At 42.9% G+C, this 18,552-nt stretch overlaps 1 protein-coding gene across 3 annotated transcripts in view; it reads left to right on the top strand.

Moving 5' to 3' along the window:
• The window catches only part of LOC149238023 (Iron-sulfur cluster biosynthesis family protein), a 279,175-nt gene that overhangs the window by 128,318 nt on the left and 132,305 nt on the right, over window positions 1-18,552 (top strand). For all 3 annotated transcript variants that reach the window (XR_016246361.1, XM_089372897.1, XM_089372896.1), the window contains exon 8: window positions 5,804-5,869. Coding sequence is in view for 2 of the 3 variants with exons in the window: in XM_089372897.1 (XP_089229023.1) it covers window positions 5,804-5,869 (66 nt within the window). In the remaining variant the exon portion in view is untranslated. The remainder of the gene's footprint in view (window positions 1-5,803; window positions 5,870-18,552) is intronic.

Raw genomic sequence — 18,552 nt, 5'->3', positions numbered from 1 at the left:
GGCATACTCCTCCACCATAGCCTCTCTCCATACCTCCTGGTTGGCAGCGTCCTCATAGCTAGTAGGCTCAGAGTCAACAATGCTGGTAGCCTTGGCTACATAACTGTAAAACCACTCAGGTGGCACACTCTCCCTATTCACCCTCTTTGGAGGACCAACGGACTCTGCTTCCTTCAAGGTGTCTTGAAGCCACTTGGGCCTCCTCTTCCCTGAAGAAGCTTCCCCATAGGGAACCTCATCCTCTACTCCCCAGTTTGGTGAACCTGAAGGTCTGCCAATTGACCTTGGTGTGCCTGTACCAACACTTGTCCTCGAAGAACGTGTACTGGCACCTGTGCCTGTGTCAGCTGAACTGCGATGTGAACTCTGTACCAGTGGACTCCCTAAAGAAGTGCTCGGTGAACTCGCCACTGGTGCCCCAGATGTCACTGACACTGAAGTACCTCCTGTACTAGTTGATCTAGAACCCTGAGGTCCTTCTCCCTGTACCTGACCTCCCTACTGAGGAGAAGTCCATGACTCTCTCTCATCATACTCCTGTGATCTCTGATAGGCCATCTCCTCAAACTTCACATCCCTATTAATCACCACTTTCCGTTTAGAAGGAATGAAGATCTGATATGCCTTCTAACCCATAATGATACGCTTCTCTGCCATGGGTTCCAACTTCGTCCTCTGCTCCTTAGGAATATAAGAATATGTGAGACATCCAAAGATACGAAGATGTCCCACATGAGGCTTCTCTCCAGCGAAAGCCTCCTTCGGAGTCATATTCCCCAATACTTTTGTGAGGACTCCTATTCTGAAGAGAAACAATAGTATTGTAGGCCTCAACCCACAAAAATAAAGGCAACCCCTGATCAAGAATCATCGCTCTAGTAGCCCCAACAATAATTCTGTTCTTCCTTTTAGACATCCCATTCTGCTGGGGGTTGTAAGGAACCGTGAACTCTCTCCTAATGCCTTCCTGTGCACAGAAGTCAAAAAACCCACCATCGATGTACTCATCACCATTGTCTGACCTCAAGACCTGAATCTTCCTACATGTTTGCTTATCCACAAGAGCTTTGAACTCTTTAAAGCGACTGAAGGCCTCACCCTTGGTCTTCAGGAAATATATCCAAGTCCTCGTAGAGTAGTCAGCAATGAATATAACATAATACTCATAACCACCCAAAGACACATGAGACATACGACCACTAACATCATTATGAATCAAGTCTAGTATACCTGTAGATCAGCTGTCGCTCACTGGGAATGGTAACTTGGTGTACTTGCCCAAAGCACACCCTCTATAGACCTCATAATGCTCGACTTTGAAATCAAGAACTCCAGTAGTGATCTCCCTCAGTACTCTGAAAGCTCCATGATGCATATGCGCCATCCTCCGGTGCCATAACTCGCACAAGTCTCTAATGCTGGTGGTACTAGTGTGAGTGCTACCAGATCTGCTACTCACCAATGCTCCTGTCGACTGAAAACTGAACCTGTATAGTTTCACAGAGCGGACTCCAATCACTTTGGCCGAAGTGATGGAAGCTCCCCTGGGATGCATCAATAACTGCCCTCTTGAGAAAGTGACGCCAAACCTCTTCTCTTGCATAGCAGACACTGAAAGGACTTCATCCCCACAACATACAAAACATCTATGACCTTCAAAGGAGGCAAAGACTCCTTCTCAAAGGTCACAGTCCCCACACCAACAACTCTCACAGTGCGGTCATTTCCTAGTACAATTTCAATATCAAGTGCCCTCTCTGCAAGCTCTGAAAAGAACTCCCGTGCACCTGTCATATGGCGTGAAGCCTCGCTGTCTATGTATCACACATCGGATGATGTACTCCTAGATGTAGAAGTAATAAATGCAAAGTCCTGGTCAAACTGTGAAGAAAACTGCTCCACCTTTGCTGAAGCTGCAGTGCCCTTCTTCCCCCTGTTCTTTCTCTCAGGACACATAGTAGCATAGTGTCCCATCTTTTGACATGCCCAACATTTGACTTTGGACATATCCGTATCTTTCTTCTTCTTCTTCTCCTTTCCCTTAGCCTCATCTAATGAGGCCCCTTTCTTGGCCTTCCCTTTGTTCTTCCCCATGGCTGTCAAGGCTACATCCTCCTCATCTGCTATCTTCACCCCACCACTGTTAGTCTTCCGTATCTCATGCTGCACACAATCATCCCAGAATTTGTCCTAATTGGGAAGATTCTCCCTAGAGGTAACAACATCTCCAAAGACCTCCCAAGACTTAGGAAGTCCCGCTACAACTATCCTGACTAACTCTGTGGGTGCAACTGCCTCACCAATAGTAGTCAGATCATCACTTACTTGTTTGACCCTGCCAAGATAATGAATTACACTTTCAGCCTTTGTCATCCTGATGTTCTTCAATTGTTCTTTGAGTACCATCTTCCTGCTCCTATTGGTACTCTCATAGAGACTTGCTAGAGCTGTCCACATCTGATATGCATATGTGTTTCCTCTCACCCGAGGAACCACATTATCCTTCAGACTCTCCATCAAAATCCTTTTTGTCTTTGCATTTTTTTTTTGTGAATTCAACAAGTTCATCTGCAGCAGTAGGAGGTACAATCACTTGCCGCATTATGTCCCAAACTGTTGCCTCCCCAAACACTCTGAATTTTGTCCTTCGAAACGACATAGTTGGATATCCCACCCAGTCTATCCCCTATTCTTAAGAACATGGCCATGATTGCTGTCCAAAATTTACAAAACCAAGAAAATGGAGAAATGAACTTTCCAACACACCTTGCTGTCTCAAAAGTTTAGTGTGTGTGAAATTTCACCTTGCTCTCCCAAAATATTAGTTTGCTGTTGAAACTACAATTTTTAGTCTGTAGCTCTGATACCCATGTTGAAATTTGATGACTAAAATGTTTCCTACAACCTTATCACTCCCATTCAGTTAAATGCCCTTTCCCATAAACATACATTCAACATATAGAATTTTGGAAATGAAATTTCCAGATTAAAACACATGGGACTATCAACACATGCTGAAAATAAATATGGACATAAACAGACTAGCAACACACATAAAAATACACAAATTTTTGGTCAACTTAGACCCAGGCAAAACCCCTTCAATCTTCTCTGGGGAAAACTTGTTAGAGAGCTTTTCAAATTTATTTATCTTTCAAGTTCAGGAAAAATACATTTGTAGACAAAACAAAACAACAAAATACAACTTATCTCTTCAACCCAAAACTCCTTGAAAACCATGCCCACTTTGCCTCGATTTCCATGCCCAGTTGAAGCTGAACATATGTACTATACGGATACGACTTTACGGCTGTACTATACGAATTCTGTACGGACTGTATGGATTTCTGCACTGCTATACCGACTTTTTTACATTTTTTTCAAAAACTTCCCTCGAACAGTGTGCAGCTCACACGGTGTGCTGTCTTCTATGCCTCGATTTTCATGCCCAACTTTGCCCAGAAATCACTCCTTTAGCTTGCTGCAACAAATTTCTCCTTCATAACTTTTCTCCAACTCTCAGCCTCCTTTCTCCAATTTGCTCATGAAGAATGAATGCAGTCTCTCTTTTCTTTTCCCCTTTTTGTTTCGCTAAATGACTTTTGGGCAACCCTAAGATCTAATGGCTCAGATTCATTTAGATCAAGGGATGAGAATAAAAGTGCATTTAATTCTCACTTTCTATTTTTTAACTCACCCATTAAATAAAGTACCCACATTGTACTTTGCGTCTAAAGTCACTTTTCACTTGATAATTTAACATTGACTTTACCTCTTATAAAGTCACTTTCACTTTATAGTGTCACACTTACGAAAATAATTATTTGGACACTTTTCCCTAGGTAGCGACTACTCCATGGGAAACCACTTGTCCAAGGTACATTAAAAATCAACATTTTAAGTGATATCATGGATAAATGCTCTAATCTTTTAGCTATTGTTGTTATTGGATTTATTATTCATGGTTATATGGAATATTTATTGTGAAGGTTAATCCTATCTTTGACATATTGGTGAATTTGGCATAAAGAGCATTAATCTTGTTTCTTGTTTGGTACTTGGGCAATTATCTTTTGGTTACATTGGATACATCTTTGTGGGCATTGCTGAATTTGAGCACTTTATCTTGTGGTTAAGATTGTGCTTCATTTGTTAATTAAGTACTCTTTGTCATGACTCAAAACTAAAGATTAATGATGACTAAGTACGTAAGATCATAATCAAACTTAACTCAAGAGCACTCAATCAAATTTGCATTGGCATTCTAAGCCTAGTCTTGCATTAATTAACTTACCTCCAAGCATAAACTTTGTTGATAGAAAGATAGGAACACCTTTCATCTTGTAGCTTGCGATGGATAGACCCTTTCTAGTGGTTAACATAGTGACCTCACAATCGTCAGAGCCACAGTCTCTGTAGTGTTGGAGGCACCGGGTGGTTAGATTTCAAGGGGAGGTATCATTAACCAAGCCTTTGTTTGCTTTGCCTTGACTTCTCTTTACAACCTTCTTTAGAGACTAGCCTCAAAACAAGTGAGGATTAAAGAGTACATTTAGCTAGGCATATAATTAGAATCAACCAAGTTTTTTGCATCTCACCTAGATTGCAGGACTTGCATTTCATATAGGATAGCTAAGCATCTCTTAAGCAGCGATTGTTCATCCAGTCATTTGGTACTTAATCAATATAAAGCAAGTAATTGACTCCACAAAGCACTGTTCTCACATAATAATCTAATCTATTTCTTAAACTTGCTAAATCAACCAAGTGGCTAGGCCATTCAATCGTGTCTCCCGAACTTGTTGGTTGCCAACAAGTCTTGCATTATCATCTTCCATAGGGACTACCCCCCATAGCCTGCTGTTGGGAGATAACTAGAACGAAGAGGGCAGGGATCAGAGTGCTAGCCCCTGCCTTGAGTCGTTGTCGCACCTTGCCTATACAATTTGAGTGACAACAGGTGGGAAGCATATGATTGATGTAGGCGGCGGAGATTAATAGTGGCATGTCGTCGGCTATTGGTTGCTGTCAGGGGCTGCTGGCCGGCTGGTTAGAAGCAAATGCGGGAGTAAATTTTTCTCTTGTGGAGTTACCCACTTTTGGTGGGTAACTGGTACTATACTCTTTAGGGTGACATCTATTATCTCAGCCATTTCACTTGTAAAATATTGCAACAAGTCAGGTTTGTTTCATCTATCTTGCTTCATATTGAGCAATGTTTGTGAAAGTTTGGTTATTATTTTTAAAACTGAGTTCTTGGATTTAATACTTGTTCGTTGCATTTCATATTTCTTTTATGGTGGTCAGAAGTTTCAAGGGGAATGTATTTAACCTTTGTCATTGTATTTAATTCCTTTTCAGGGGTCCTAGTTTCCTTCCTTCATTCTCCTTTCAAAGTATGAAAAACTCGGTCAATTGACTTCTTTTGCAGTCTGTATTACTAGGACAGTTTTACAGTCTAAAAGTGGGTCCTAGTTTCTTTCATCATTTCTCCTTCCATACTAGGAAAAAGTGAGTCAATTGACTTTTTTTTCAGTCTCTAATTTCTTTATTGTCTCCAGGGGATGTTGAGCATCTTGCTATTATCCTTCTAGTTTTTACAGACATGCATATATTAATTTCTATCTGTCATTCTACTCGAGGGAAGTGATTGGTTTAGTTTTATGTATCAATAGTTATGCATAACAGCGATTATAAACTGTACAAATATCCACTTTAAGCATCCTGTTTAGACTGCTAATTGTATTTCTTGGATTTAGTAATTCTCAGGTTCTCTGAATTGTGTGTTTTTTCTTTGGTGCAGGAAGATGAATCGTATGTTTTACCTGTGTTGCTACGGTTTGATGGACGTCCTGAGGTAAACAGTGAGGTAAGGGCCTGTTTTGAATGACATGCATCTATAGAGGACCAGTTAAATGTGTTTGGTAGTTCCGCATTGGGTATTTTGAGAAAATTCATATAATCAAATAATATTGTAGAATATATTCATCATTGGATTTCTCTGAGATGGATTTAAAAAATGAGAATAAGTAGAGAAAAAGATGAGATTCCAAATAAATAAACTTTCCTCAATTATTTTTCCAGTTGGAAGTGGTTCCATTGTCAATTTTCTAGAATGATCATGTCTACTGAACTTTGTCACTGTTATGGCACTTATAGGTTTAACAAATGTGCCTTTTGCAGTTGAAAGAGGATAGTTGAAAAAATGCTATATAATTTCAAGTTTGTACTGCAACATATTTATGACTCTTTAGGCTACACTGTAGAAATTTTCTCAGAGAGAAATATAAAGTTTTTTTATTTAAAGCAATTAGACTGTGATGTTGAGATCATGTGGTTAATCTTCACTTGAAGCAAGTGTTGATCCATTGTATTATAAAATAGCTTTATGGAGCTTACCCCAACCAACACCCTTATTGCATTTTGTGTATCTAACTAGGTCTGCCTAGTCACCCTCTTGGGGCTAGTGCCATATCCCTAAAGGATGTGTATAAATACAAGGTTATGAATTCATTAATTCTTTGCCCAATGTCATTGTCCCCACCCAAAACCCTCACTTTATGTGACAAAGGCCTAGAAACAAGTGAGACCCTAGGGGCAGTGCACAAGGGCTACATAGTTTCATCTTGGTAGTTCCTTCACTCTCTTTAGGCCAGCTCTCCTCCAGCACAAAGAGGGAATCCCTGAAGGCAACCAAGTCTAATGTATGATGATAATTTGGAAGGGTTTTTGACAGGGCAAATCTGATTTATGTTATTTCTTGAAGTGTATTTCAGATTTTATGCAAACGGAAAATAAAAGATGGATTTTTGTATTTTTAGAGGTGGCTGAGATGGAAAGACCAGTGCTTCAACTGATCTAGGGCATATTGGGTCACGAGGCCAAACTTAAAGGGCTGTTTTTTTTGCAAGGGATTAGGTCAAAAAAGAGCTGCAAAAGCATGCTACAGCCAGCCCTAATTTGCTATTAATTAATGTAAAATTTCTTCGGAGGGCCCTTTAAAAGGTGCACCTCTTAAACTCATTTGTGAGGGTGTGCTTTAAGTGTAAATTCTGTAACAACTCCAGAAAATGATAGATGCAAAATTAACGCATTCATAGATGAAACAACACAGAGATTAAGAGAAGAAAGCCCCCACCTAATTCCTTCTATTGGAGTAGAATAACCCTTCAGAAAATAACACCTAAAGAAAATATTTTGCAGTAGTTTTCAGCATCAACATTCAGCCATGATAAATTTCATATATATGACTCGTGTCAACAAGATTGAAACTGTTAATTTTCCAAAGGCTTTAATAAGATCTTCATCAATAGCTCTCATAAGCTTACCCCACTGCCAACAACCATTACAATGGAAGGGAGCTTCTTTTATGTAGAGTTAGGGCTGGAAACCCTCCAATATAAAATAATAATATCCAAATTGTAGATCCAAGACCTCTCATAGGAAAACTTAACAAATTACTATCTCATAACCAACTCACATTGACAAGTCAAAATATGGATAATAAAATGAAGGCTAAAGAATGGCAATGCTGCATTGTCATGTCCCCATTTTTATTCTTCTTCATGGTACAGGTAGGGTGGATTTCCAGGGCAGGGGATGGCCAGGTCAGTGGAGCAGGTTATGTCATCAGGGGTCCCAAGGAAGTTTTGAGGAGTTTCTATGAGGTCCGATGGCATTCGCTTGGTATATTCCATCATCTGCACAGTTTGCCTTTCGTTCCAGCACATTCCGACAACTTTCAGAAAACTGAGTTATTAGTGGGCTTGACTCAATTAATTACACTTAAGGTGGCATTCCGGGAGGAATACATGGCAGAACACTTTAGTGTAATAGCTTGTTCGAACCAGAGTGAAGATCTATATGATGGGATGGTTAGATGAGAGTTTCAGTGACTAGGGGAGATAGGATGGTTAATTTACCACTTTCCCGCATTAAAAAGAATATTTTAATTGAAATAAAAGAGGGAAAAGTGCTCCATGATTAAATTAATAATAAAATGGGAGGTTCTAGAGGGATCCATCAAATCTATAAAAGAGGAGGAGGAGGCCATTGGAGGATATCTTGGAGTTGATATTGTTTCTTGTATGTGAGGTCGAGAACGTGGTTCTCTACTCCATTGGTAGCCCCAGGACGAAAACCCTCAGGTGATATAGAGAGATTGGGCGAGCACCCATCTTCCCTTGGTGAATCCATCCAGGGTTCACAGGTTGCAGTGTATTGATTTTTTAGTTTGTTTTGGAGGCCGATTTGTGGCAATATTGTAGATCTATTTGAGGCCAGCTTTTCATCTCAGCTACATGGGTTGTTTGTGCATGTAAAACCCCAGCTTACCTAATATAATAAAGCTGAGAATTTTCTTGTTCAGTGTGTTATGGATTGCAGTGCTCTATTGTCTTTAATTTTACATGGCAATCTTCTATTAAATACATAATTAGTTTTTATGTGAAGTGCTTGTTTTAAATTTTCTGCATTTGGGACATTACACACATGTTTGTCCTCTACAAGCTAGATGTTTCCCTAGTCCTAGGATGTGAAACCATACAACATCCTCAAAATGCCACATATAACATCTCCCCATGCAAGGCCCCTCTAAAAGACATAAAAATGTGTGCAAATTGACCTCCATAGGTGAAGCACCCCACTCATCAGGGAGTCAATGACATTCGAAGAGCCAATATATGCCAAAAATAGTTAATTTAGTTAGAGCATCTTCTCCAAGGTGATGATAACTTGTCCTCCAAGATAACCAAATGGTGTTGGGAAACTCAAATAATGTGCCAAACATGGATCCATGTGCTTAAGTGTAAAGATAACCACTAGATCCATAAAATAAGATAGGGTGGTCTAGTCAAAAGCGCAAGTAGATCGACCATGCCTCACAGGATATTGCAAAAGTGGAAACCAAGGGAATACACCACCAAATCTAGGAGTCAACCATACCAATACACAGCCATTCCATTGGATCAATACTTCACTAATTGTGCATTTGAGCAATTGACACTCTTTGGTATCCAATACTATTGCCAATTTAAGCTAAATGGAGCCTTCTTCATCAAGTTTTTGGTCGGTTAATTTGCACCTTGCACTTCAATCTCATGACCTTTTTAAAGAAAGACACATGAATATTGAATGAATCTTGGATTGGTGTGATGTCCCCTCTAATTAATTTCATCGAGTAGCTACACCAGCTTTGCAATTTTGATGTTTTGGAGTGCTTAACTTAGGGGAAGTGGGTTAGGAGGACCCTAGTTAATTAAATTGGCTAAGGAGGGTCTCAACCTATGAGAAAAAGCGAAATCGAAGTTGTAGTGGATGGTGGGGACGACCCCAAAAGAGGAATACACACCCCCTGAGCAAACTTGCACTTTTGGAGGGAGAAAGACCAAGGTGGTGTCGAATCATGGGCCCACATGGAGAAGGGGGAGCCTAAGGATAAGTAGTGAGAGATGCATCGTTCAGGTGCAAGTGCTGTTCAACACACGAGATTCTCAGGCGAGAATTCTCAACCTACCTTCGTTGGACTTCGAGTGCTTGCACAAGGAGGAAGATCTCCACCATTTGGGAGTTGTTCCGAACTTGGCATCAATGCATTTTGTGGAATTTACTCAATAGTCTTGTCGTAGGAAAGGAATACACATTACCTAGGAGAGTGAGTTGTGGAGAAGCAAACTTGCTGAGTCTTCCAGGAGAGCCTTGGACCATTTTCTACTGGAGATTTGTAGTGCTAGGTAGGCACATTTTTGTGGGGATTTTGCTGTAGTAGTGACAACATTTCAGGGACTACATGGGCTTGCGCAGAGGAAGTTTTTGGGCCACACATGGGAGTTGAGGGGGAGAGACAATTGGGTTGAATTGAGCTGGAGATTTGGTGAGACATCCGAAGAGGAGTTTTGGCAGCATTTACCCTCATTTTGGAGGAACTGAACAGGGGTGTTTCCAAGTGGGCTGAATTACCTAGTAGTTGGAGGAATACATGGAAATTGGGGCTAATTTCGGGGGTCAGAACTAGGCCAACCCCTCTTTGGGTTGTGGTGCATTATTTGAGAGGAGACCGGGGTTAATTACCCTGAATTTTCTGAGCACTAGAGAAGAGTCAAATAGCAGATCTACATCAGCCAACACTGAAGTTTTCCAGGGCCAGTGCAGAGCTTAGAGGGGAATTGTCTTCCCATCATCCGGGCCATTGTCATCTTCACCTCGGAGTTGTTTAGCTTGCCTTTGGCAAGCCCATGTGAACTCACTCCATGCTTTTGTTGTACCCCCACTGATTAATAATAAAATGGCTCAGCTTAGCTTGGGTTTTTGATGAATTTTTGGGTGTTTACTTATATGTGTAATTTTTGTGTACATGTGATATTATTGCTGTTTATCAATGTTAATTTTCCCTTAGGAATATTACAATGGTAACAAAGCTTATAATCTTTGCTCAGCTAGTGGGAGAAGCCTTCAGTCTATGACACTAGAAGATAAGCATAATATCACGTACAAGAGGCAGAGGTACAGAAGCAAGGAAAGACAACCATAGATTACCCCTGACCCAGAAACCCTTGCGTTGGAGGTTGAGAGGCCAGATATGGGTGACAATCAGAATGAAAAAGTGAGTAAAGAGGAGGAACTTGCCCAAAGCCTGTTGAAGGACATCCATGACTTGTCTAGCGGTGTTGATGAGTTGAGGCAGTAGAACAACTGTAACAAGGGCAAGGGCATTCAAGGAGACATCCACATGGGTGAGGGTTCAGGTACCTCGCACCACCAGGCAATAAACACACCCAACACACCTCATGTCTGTAGCACACCACCCAGGTCAACTATCCCTACATTTTTAGCATTAGGTACTGGAGGGCCACAGGGGCAGGTGGACATGCCCATGGGAGACTATTTTGTGGAGCACCAGGCCTTTGGGGCCGATTTCAGAGATGCCATCACCTTCAAAGACTTTTGCCAACTTAAGGGCAACAATAGGAGCAAGGGGCAGAGTGGAGGAGCCTACACGCATGGCACTGATTTGCAACGGCGGTGGGAAGGTTATTCCTTCCAACTTTTGATGGCTCGCCTAAGGGCTATGCTAGGGCGTGGGTTGAGAAGTTGGATGTCTAATTCCAGTTTAACCATATGAAAGAGGTGGGGGAAATCAAGATTTCCACTTTACACTTGGAGGAAGAGGCCCATGATTGGTGTTTCCATGGGTTGACCACTATGGGGCATGCAGGAGTTACAGGCTACGAGGATTTCACACGGAGGGTGCTGGAACATTTTGAGAGGAGAGACTCGAAGTAGCACTTTGGAGAGTTGACTCGGCTTAAGCAGACTGATAGTGCAAAGACATATATATATTTGAGCTTCTAAGGATATCCATGATGGTGCCAGATTTATCAAAGTGTAGGAGGTCTTTTTGTTTTTGGAGGGGTTAGTAGAACCACTAATGGTCTTGGTGAGGTCCAACAGGCCCACCACTTTGTAGGGTGCAATAGGTAGAGCTCAGAATTTACGGGATGCTCTTCCCAGGACCAAAGCACAAATACCCACCAGATTGGTATTCTAGCAGAGGGGAAGAGACACTAGACACCCATCACAACGAGATATTCAGGGGCGTGGGCAGTTGGATGAGGAGGCCAGGAGGGACCTTCGTAGGAGGAAGTTGTGCTTCACTTTCCAGGAGCCATGGGCACGAGGGCACCAATGTACCAAGGGCAAGGCACACTTCATAGAGGTATTTTTTGACAGTGAGCCAAAGAATGAGGTAGAGTAGGAGGTAGGCATTGTTAATGAGGAGCCACAGGTGACAGGAGGAGGAGGTGGGGGCACCCTTTGTTCCTACAGCAGGGGTTATCACTTCACTTAAGGGAGTACCGAAGTACCTTACTTTGAGGATCAGGGGCATCGTGTTTCGGTGCTAGTAGACAGTGGGGCCACCCACAATTTCGTAGATACCCAGATGGTGGAGAGGAGAGGCATACACACAAAGTCCTTTGAGGGATTCTTGGTCTTGGTGTCGGGAAACCGTACCATTCAGTGTACTAGATACGTTCCCGGGATGACAGTGGTGATGGGGAACTATTCTATGACGGACCATTTCTTCGTGGTTGATGTTCCAGACACCAACGTGGTGCTTGGTGTGAAGTGGTTGTATTCTCTTTCGCGTGTTACCACTGAATGGCAGAAATTGGAGATGGAGTTCGCGTGACCCGATGGGAAGATGGTTTTGTTGAGAGGCATGCACTCATACACCCCATAGATAGTATCAGTGCATAGGATGGAGGCAGACTTGAGGCATGGGGATATAGAGTGGGCTGTGGAGCTCAGGATATCTGATGTAGGGGGCAAGCCCCAACCACCACACCTGGACATCTAGGCCATTCTAGACAGGTACCCAATAATGTTTGGAGACATTCCGCCAGGACCACCTGATAGGGGGTTTGAGCACACTATTGAGCTAGAGCCAGGGGTGCAGGCAGTTATCACGACCCCATACAGACATCCCAAGGCCTATCGGGATGAGATTGAGCGGGCTATTCATGAGTTGTTGGCATTGGGGCACATCAGGCCCAACTCTAGTCCCTTCGCTTCATCAATTGTCCTGGTGAAGAAGAAGGATGGCACGCTGAGGATGTGCATCGACTATAGAGCCCTTAACAAGAAGACGTTGAAGAACCGATACCCCATCCCCCGCATAAATGAGCTTATGGATGAGCTTAGAGGAGCCAAGTACTTCTCTAAGATAGATCTACGTTCGAGGTACCATCAGATTCAGGTGAGGGATTAGGATATCCCCAAGACAATGTTTAGGTGTCACTATGGCCATTTCTAGTTCTTGTTTATGCCCTTTGGGCTGACGAATGCTCCTGCTACCTTTCAGTCTTGCACGAACCACGTGTTCTGCAAGAAACTACGCAAATTTGCACTACTGTTCTTTGATGATATATTGATCTACAACAGGATGTGGGAGGAGCACTCGCAACTTCTCGAGGAGGTACTTCGTATTTTGGAGGGGCAATAGTTCTATGTGAAGCTGTCCAAGTGTGGGTTTCGGCTGACCAAGATGTTCTACTTGGGGCATAGCATTGGGGAGGATGGAGTACAAGTGCATGAGGAGAAGATTGGAGCCATCTGGGATTGGCCAGTTCCCCGGAATGTGACTGTGCTGAGGGGATTTGTGGGCATTTGCACATATTAGAGGAAGTTCGTAAAGGGATTCTCATAGATGGTGACACCCTTCACAGATCTGACCAGGAAGGGGCCATTCGCATGGTCTGACAAGGCACAAGAAACATTCGAGCACCTCGAGGAGGCGATGAGTAGTTGCCCAGTGTTGGCTCTACCCGATTTTACACAGTCGTTTACCTTGGAGTGCGATGCATTAGGTGAGGGCATTGGTGCTATATTGTCATAAGGAGGCCACCCTATAGCTTTTGAGAGTTGGAAGCTCCTTAGTCATGAGAGGTTGTACTCGATCTATGACAAGGAGATGCTGGCCATCATGCATGCATTGACCAAGTTCTGACAATACTTGGTGGGTAACAGGTTCAAAGTGAAGACTGATCATAACAGTCTTCGCCACTTTTTGGGAAGAAGGGCCTCAACAATAGACAATAGAAGTGGGTCAATAGAATTTAGGCCTACGATTTTCATATTGAGTATGTCAAGGGCAAGCTTAACGTGGTGGAAGATGCCTTATCCTGAAGACCCATGACACTTTCACTCATGAGCATTTGCCATGATTGGAAAACACAATTGTTGGTGGAGTACTCCAAGGATCGACAAGCATGTGAGATCTTGGAGGGTACCTGTTACCCTTAACCTAGTAGTTGACCTTTTAGGATCCCCTCCTAGTTTGAGCGGTAACATTTTATGGAGTGATAGCCCACTGTCACCTCAGCTAAGGCTCCCTACTATTTATGGACTTTCACCAATGGGAGGAGACTTGGTATGAAGGGAATCACTAGAAGGATGAATCAATGAAGAGAAAAGGAGTGATTCCTAAGGCCTATTCACAAGAGAGACTCAATTGTATGGTTTTCTTGCTTGAGAAGCAAGGTGTAAGGTTCTCTAAGAAGGGCCAAGGAAGTTTCAAGGGCTAGGGTTTGCAAATGAGACTTATCAGGGAGAAACCCTTGTGAAAACTTGGTTTCCAAATGCTCTTTGTAAAATTATCTTCCAAAAGTTGCGGGACCACACGGGACTAAGTGGACCCAAAGTTAGGTCAAGTGGGTGGAGTTGATCAATTAGAGGTGTGCTTGACCTAATTGAGGGGGAGAAGGGGATCAAAGGAGAAATTTCTAGGGATTTTAATGCAATGATCCCTATGAGGTCACTAGCCAATGGGAAACCAAGGGCAAGAATCGATCTCAGATGTAGGGCTTGGAATATCTTTAGATCCCATTGCCAGAAATACCTCAAATTTGGGGGCTCCTAGGAGACACAACAACGTAGTAGAGGGCAAGGAATCAAATTTTTTGATGGGTGAATTGTGAGAAAAATTATGCCCTAGGTCACCTATGGAGGCTAGGCCTAGAAAGAAAGAGAGAAGGTGAGAAAAATGTTCTTTAGAGTGATCACTAGTGGAGGATCAATGCCTAATCCTTTGGGAGAAATGGAGTCAAGGAAATTCCAATGCTTGGGATGATTTCATTTAGTGAAGGAGGCCTCTTGAACAATTTCGCATGACAATTAGGGCATGGGACAATTGCTTCAAGGTCTTTACACTTAGATATGTAATGTATGATGACTTATCAAGATAAAATTTCGACAAAATATCTCTAGGATTGTTCACTTATTCATATATGGTCCATGACATGGTGCAACGCTATAAAAAGACAAATTCCACAATTTCACGTAAGAAAAACAATAAATTTCAGCCTAGTATGGCGAAAATCTCCAACAACATGCGTGTGACATAAGAAATGACAAAATAACATTGAAAGGGTACTTACATGTAAGAAAAAGTATATTCAATCATCATTATATGCCAATACTGAAGCTCCAAGACAAAAATGAAGAGATCCAAACATCAAAATTCATCCATTCATCCAATTTCATCCTCCAAAAAGAATAGCAAAAATCTCACAAGAGAGAATGATCCGATCCAAGTGATTATGATCAAAATGATTCATCACAATTTATACACTTCCTAATGAATTTGATTTAGCTAATTAGGCCTAATTTAGCCCCTCAAATAAAATAATGTGCATAATAACAAAACTTTTGGTGACAAGCCCACCAAATAGCTCAATAATGTAAAGATAAGCCTCTCAAGAGGGTTGAATGATCAACAAAGTGAGTCATTGGGCCTTTGAGGAGGCCTAATGAAGTCCAAGGGGTGCCATAATGAAGAAATGGACTCCAAACATAGTGGACAAGGGGTTGGCCCCTTGTTATCCAATCAAGAACCTGTGGTGCTCCCAAGTGGGTGTGGGGGCACAAGGACATCCTCATGGGTCTCCAAATGGATCAAATATGCCTGTAGACCATTTGTAAGGGCTGGAGTAATGACATAAGCCCTCCCTCTGCAGTGGGAGGCATCCTGGAACATCTGCCAAGTGTATGGTGCAACTGTGGAGTCGACTGGGCATGGTGGACTAGGTGCATCATCCTCATCCAAAAGGTGGAACACGAGAAATCAATGAACACTGCTGGGGATCCATGAAGTAATATATGCTATGGTGGAGGCCCATGGCTCTCAACGCTCACACTACAATTGCCAATGCAACCCTCTAGAGGGCTAGGACCCCGTATAGGGAGACCAAGCCCTAAATGAAGATCCACCTGCAATCTTGCATAAGATCCAATGTGTCCCCTTGCCTTCCAATACAACAAATCATTAGAATAATCAAGTAATAATGCTTACAAATCATGGGATCAATGGGGGACTTCATGGTGGCATGGTCTTCCATAGTGGGCTTTGGCATGTACAAGTGTCTCCAAGCTTAATAGGGGGTTAACCAAGGACCTTATTAGGTGGTTTCAACCTCTAAAGGGGGTATCATGCCCATGGTACATCCTTTAAGAGGTAGGTGGCAAATGATATGATAATGGAATGGAGTGCGGATTAGGGGAATCATCCAGACCACATGTCAAGGTTCATGGGTAGCTATAATGAGGGAAGCTCACTCCTAGGTATGTAAATGTAGGAGGGAGAAAATCGTGGTACGTGAGTTACCTCGACCTTTGCTTTTCCACCCTTCTTCATATGTCTTTTGCCTTTTACTGATTTTTCTTCATAATTGCTTGGGGCTACAGGGGAATGAGAGCATGATGTGTCATATGTAGTAGTGGATACCCCGCCTTAAGGTGGGGCGGTTCATCACCCACCAGGGGTTGGGACAATCATGGGTTCCTTAATGATAAATGGGGCTTATCTAGGGCCCATAGGAACAAGGGTGACGACCATGGATAAGGGGTAGAGCTCATGTTTGGCTTTTGCCCACGTGGTAACTTTGTATGTCCTGACCATCTTTTGCATTTTGTGGTACATTTCCTATTGAGAGTAGCCAAATTATGCTTTTTTTCTTTTTCTTTTTATTAGCTGCATCAACCTTCAGGCATCGTTCTAGGCTTGAGCCAAGGTGTGGATAAGGGGAGGGAAAGGCTAAACCTATGTGGATCTAGTGGACGCATGTGGACTCGGATGAGAAAATAGATGAATGGGGCCAAAATGAGTGGAATGAGAGCAATGTAGGTGGTGTTGGGAGGCAGGACCATGCGACAAAAATCAGGATTTCCCATGTAGTGCCAACCTGAAAACCAAATGGTCAGTAAAGGAGATCCCACAGGACTAGGATACAAGGGTAACCATGAAATCGAGCAGTGGAGACAGGAATACAAACCTAACCCACTCTTTCTACCGAATCCCCCCACCATTTCATGCCCAAAAGTGCTAATGACAAGGAAATTTACTCAAGTATACCAATCAAAAGTCATAACTTTGGGGTCGGGAGGCCCACCTTCAAACACGCATTCATAACAGATGGGCGAGGAACCAGATGGTTGAATCAGGTGGCGGAGAAAATGGCACTTCGAGCTATCTGGTGGCTATAAGGGGCTACTGGTTGCCAGCTGAGGACCATCTAGGAGAATTTTTTTTCTTCCGTATACACTACCCACAGGTGGTGGGTAACAGTATCCATGGTGATGAGCGCTATTGTGTGATGGCATAAGTCATTTACTACAAGGGGCACATTTGTTTGGTTCGTGGTTCGCAGTTGAGGGAGAGGATTCTCCATGCAGCGCATGATTCAACACTGTTCGGACACCAGGATTTTCTTGAAGACTTACAAGACAATCAAGGGACGCTTCACTTGGAAGGGCCTCAAGGGTGACATGTTGAGATATGTGCAGGAGTGTGAGGCTTGCTAGAGGAATAAGGCTACTACAACCGCTCCCCATTTCGAAGGGGAAATGGGAAAGCATCTCGATGGATTTCATCACAAGATTTCCCATGGTGCAGGGATGTGATTGCATATACGTAGTGGTGGACATGTTGACGAAGTATGCCCATTTCTTTGCTATCCCCACCAAATTCTTTGTTTCGCAAGTTGCGGAGTTGTTCTTCAAGGAGATTTTCCGGTTGCATGGTCTGCCCAAGACCATAGTCAGTGACATGGACAACAACTTCATGGGGGCATTTTGGTAGGAGCTCTTTAGACTGGTGGGCACTGAGCTCACTCCCAGTACCAACTACCACCCTTAAACGGATGGGTAGACTGAGTTAGTCAACAAGTGGTTGGAGGGATATTTGTGGAACTACGTGATAGGGCAACAATGAGCATGGATGAAGTGGTTGCACTTGGGAGTATTGCTACAATACTACCTAGCATATGTCCATCGTTATGTCCCCTTTTCTGTGCTTTGTATGGGTGTGATGCTTTATCTTTTGCTGACATTGTTTTTGGAGACCGCAGCGCCCCAAGGGCCAAGGATTCAATTCAGGAGAGCCAAGACATCCCCAAGGCTGTCAAGGACAGCCTACAGATTTCCCAAAATCAACAAAAAATATATGCAGATAGGAACAGGGTCGAGAGGCACTTTGAGGTGGGAGACTTGGTCTTTTTGTGCCTCCAACCATATAGGCAGTCCACGCTGAAGCAGAAGGGGGCCTAGAAGTTACAATTGCATTTTTATGGGCCCTACAAGGTGATCAGGCAGATTGGAGAGGTGGCATATGAGCTGGAGCTTTTGCCTGCAAGCAAGGTGCACAATGTCTTTCACGTTTCATGCCTCAAGAAGGTATTGGGACAACATGTGACAATAGCCACAGAGCTACCCCCACTGGATGATGAGGGTCACTTGGTTCTGGAACTCGAGGCTATTTTGGAGACTAAGGAAAGGAAATTGCGGAGCAGGGATTTTAGAGATTATTTGGTGCAATGGAGTAATTTACCGGATGGGGATGCCACATATTGTCTGTCTCAGTGATCGAGCAAAAGGGGTTTGACATGATTTTCCAGGATGGGAAAGCGAAGCTTAGGCCTAAAGGCTCTAGCTTTGGTGGAGTGGTCGTTTGAGTTATGGAGCATGGTCTATATCGTCTGACGGGGAAGATCATGAGAAGCA

The sequence above is a fragment of the Pinus tabuliformis genome, chromosome 8 (genome assembly GCF_031772625.1).
Source record: "Pinus tabuliformis cultivar Carrire ecotype Pingquan chromosome 8, CPIR1, whole genome shotgun sequence".
In the NCBI taxonomy this organism is placed as follows: Eukaryota; Viridiplantae; Streptophyta; class Pinopsida; order Pinales; family Pinaceae; genus Pinus; species Pinus tabuliformis.
This window is presented reverse-complemented; position numbering and strand designations above follow the sequence as displayed.